Source organism: Cupressus sempervirens, chromosome 1, assembly GCF_028749045.1.
Source record: "Cupressus sempervirens isolate cs-2001-9-10 chromosome 1, ASM2874904v1, whole genome shotgun sequence".
NCBI lineage: Eukaryota > Viridiplantae > Streptophyta > Pinopsida > Cupressales > Cupressaceae > Cupressus > Cupressus sempervirens.
Genome location: NC_143118.1, coordinates 821,433,652 through 821,435,638, shown reverse-complemented (window position 1 = coordinate 821,435,638; position 1,987 = coordinate 821,433,652). Strand labels below are relative to the sequence as shown.

The 1,987-nt window shown below is 33.3% G+C and overlaps 1 protein-coding gene across 1 annotated transcript; it reads left to right on the top strand.

The window, feature by feature from the left end:
* The first annotated feature begins 831 nt into the window (after positions 1-831).
* LOC149580395 (protein ANTAGONIST OF LIKE HETEROCHROMATIN PROTEIN 1-like) lies at positions 832-1,609 on the top strand. Its single transcript, XM_089804436.1, has 3 exons — positions 832-1,134; positions 1,218-1,443; positions 1,530-1,609. The coding sequence occupies exons 1-3, from the start codon at positions 832-834 to the stop codon at positions 1,607-1,609; spliced, it is 609 nt and encodes a 202-aa protein (XP_089660562.1).
* Positions 1,610-1,987: the final 378 nt, after the last annotated feature.

Sequence of the window (1,987 nt, the reverse complement as noted above, 5' to 3'; positions counted from 1 at the left end):
CTCTTTGTCTAATGCCTTACCCGATATATCTATGAATTAGTATTTATATTTTTTTCTTCATCTTGGAATCATCTATGAATTAGTCTAAGTACCTACTATGCAACCCTATTTCATTCTCCACTTCCATAGTTTTTTTTGGTGAAAACATGTTTTAATCTTAAGTTTTGTCTACAACATTTTTTAATTCACTAAGTTTTTTGGTTGTTGCAAAATAGTGATTAATGTATTAATATAAAAGAAAGATCAGGTTAAAAGATTAAAAACAAAAGCCTATTAATCACCACCAATATGCTACCATTTGAAGTCTCTTTATTTGGAGTTTTTTGGAGAATATGAATGCATATTACTCACTATTAATATAATTTGTTGTATCAATATAAAATTTATTATAGCCTAAGTTCGCCATGGGTAGTAGCAGAGGAATTGTTTTATCATTATTTTTAGAAGATAGATCTCACTATATTTTATGACGAATGCCTCCGAGATATAGAATGTCCTATTAACAAATGAAATTGGGTGAGATCTACGCTTCGGTACTGTCATAATCTTTCTCTGTTTGTGTTGTATATTTCTGAAATATGCAGTCCATATTGTGGTTGTAGGTATTTAATGGATCCTAATGATGATATTGAAGATGATGTTCAAGTTCAAGGAGCCATTGTTAGGAGGTTTAAGCTCATGCACTTGCTTGTTGTCTTGCTTGCAATCCTTGTTGTGTACATAGTGGCATCTCACGAAGAAGGTAGAAGATAAGGGCATAAGTGAAGAAAATCTACATGTCCTTTTTATACGTGTATTATCCATTCTAATCACACAGATTTCCATGACCAAATGCGCATGTCTAGAGTAGCCTTCTTTCGCTTGGTTGAAATCCTAAGAGAAAAAGGGAGCATTCAAGATATAGTAAACATAACATTAGAAGAACAACTTGTGATGTTCTTGCATATACTTGGCCACGATTTAAGGAATCGTAAGATTGGCCATAACTTTGGTCACTCGGGAGAGACAGTGAGTCGATACTTCCACAAGGTATTGAAGGCTATCTTAGCATTACATAAAGACTATTTGTTATCGCCTGCTCCAACCACTCCTGTGGCAATTGATGGGAAGGATCATTTTGATCCTTTCTTCAAGGTAAACATCGTAATGGCATGTATTTCTTTGCTATAGAATCAATAATTTTGATATGTATATGATAATACCATTTATTTTTATAGGATTGTATTGGTGCACTTGATGGAACCAACGTGCTAGTTACCATTGAAGTGGAAAACCAAGAAAAATATCGTGATAGAAAAGGAAACTTGTCACAGAATGTTTTAGGTGTTTATTCATTTGACCATAAGTTTCAATACGTTCTTGTTGGTTGGGAAGGGCCTGCTGCAGATAGTCAGGTGCTTGCTTCAGCTCTCTCTAGAGAAAATCCACTTGTGGTTCCTCCTGGTATATTAATTCATATTTGATATGATTCTATGATATCTAAACTTCTATGATATATTTTGACTATAAATTTTTTTCTATTTGTGTAGGGAAATTTTATTTAATTGATGCTGGTACCCGAATGTACCTGGGTTTCTTGCTCCATATCATTGTACTCGTTACCACCTAAAAGAGTTTTGTAGAAAAAACCCAATCAACAATGCTGAAGAGTTAGATAACCACCAACACTCCTCTCTTAGGAATGTAATAGAGCGTACATTTGGTATTTTGAAGCAACAATTTCCTATCCTAATGTAGTGCCTGCCCCTGATTCACATTTTGTTATCATTGTTGAACTCTTTTAGGGCTAGTTTTATGTTGATGGTTAGCAGTATTGTTTTGAGATTATCAAATATTGTGCTATGGATTCAGTTTATTATGTGATGAGATCACTTAGACTTTATACTTCATGTATGTATGATGATTATTCTTAGTGTTTGCAATTATTGATGGTGATTATTACCTTTCTTTTAGTTATTAATGATGATTAGCTAGATGGTTTATTATC

Coding starts and splice junctions, on each gene's coding strand:
- LOC149580395 (XM_089804436.1), top strand. CDS start 832: ATGCGCATGTCTAGAGTAGCCTTCTTTCGCTTGGTTGAAATCCTAAGA. Junction 1,135..1,217: donor ATTTTGATCCTTTCTTCAAG/GTAAACATCGTA, acceptor TTATTTTTATAG/GATTGTATTGGTGCACTTGA. Junction 1,444..1,529: donor TCCACTTGTGGTTCCTCCTG/GTATATTAATTC, acceptor CTATTTGTGTAG/GGAAATTTTATTTAATTGAT.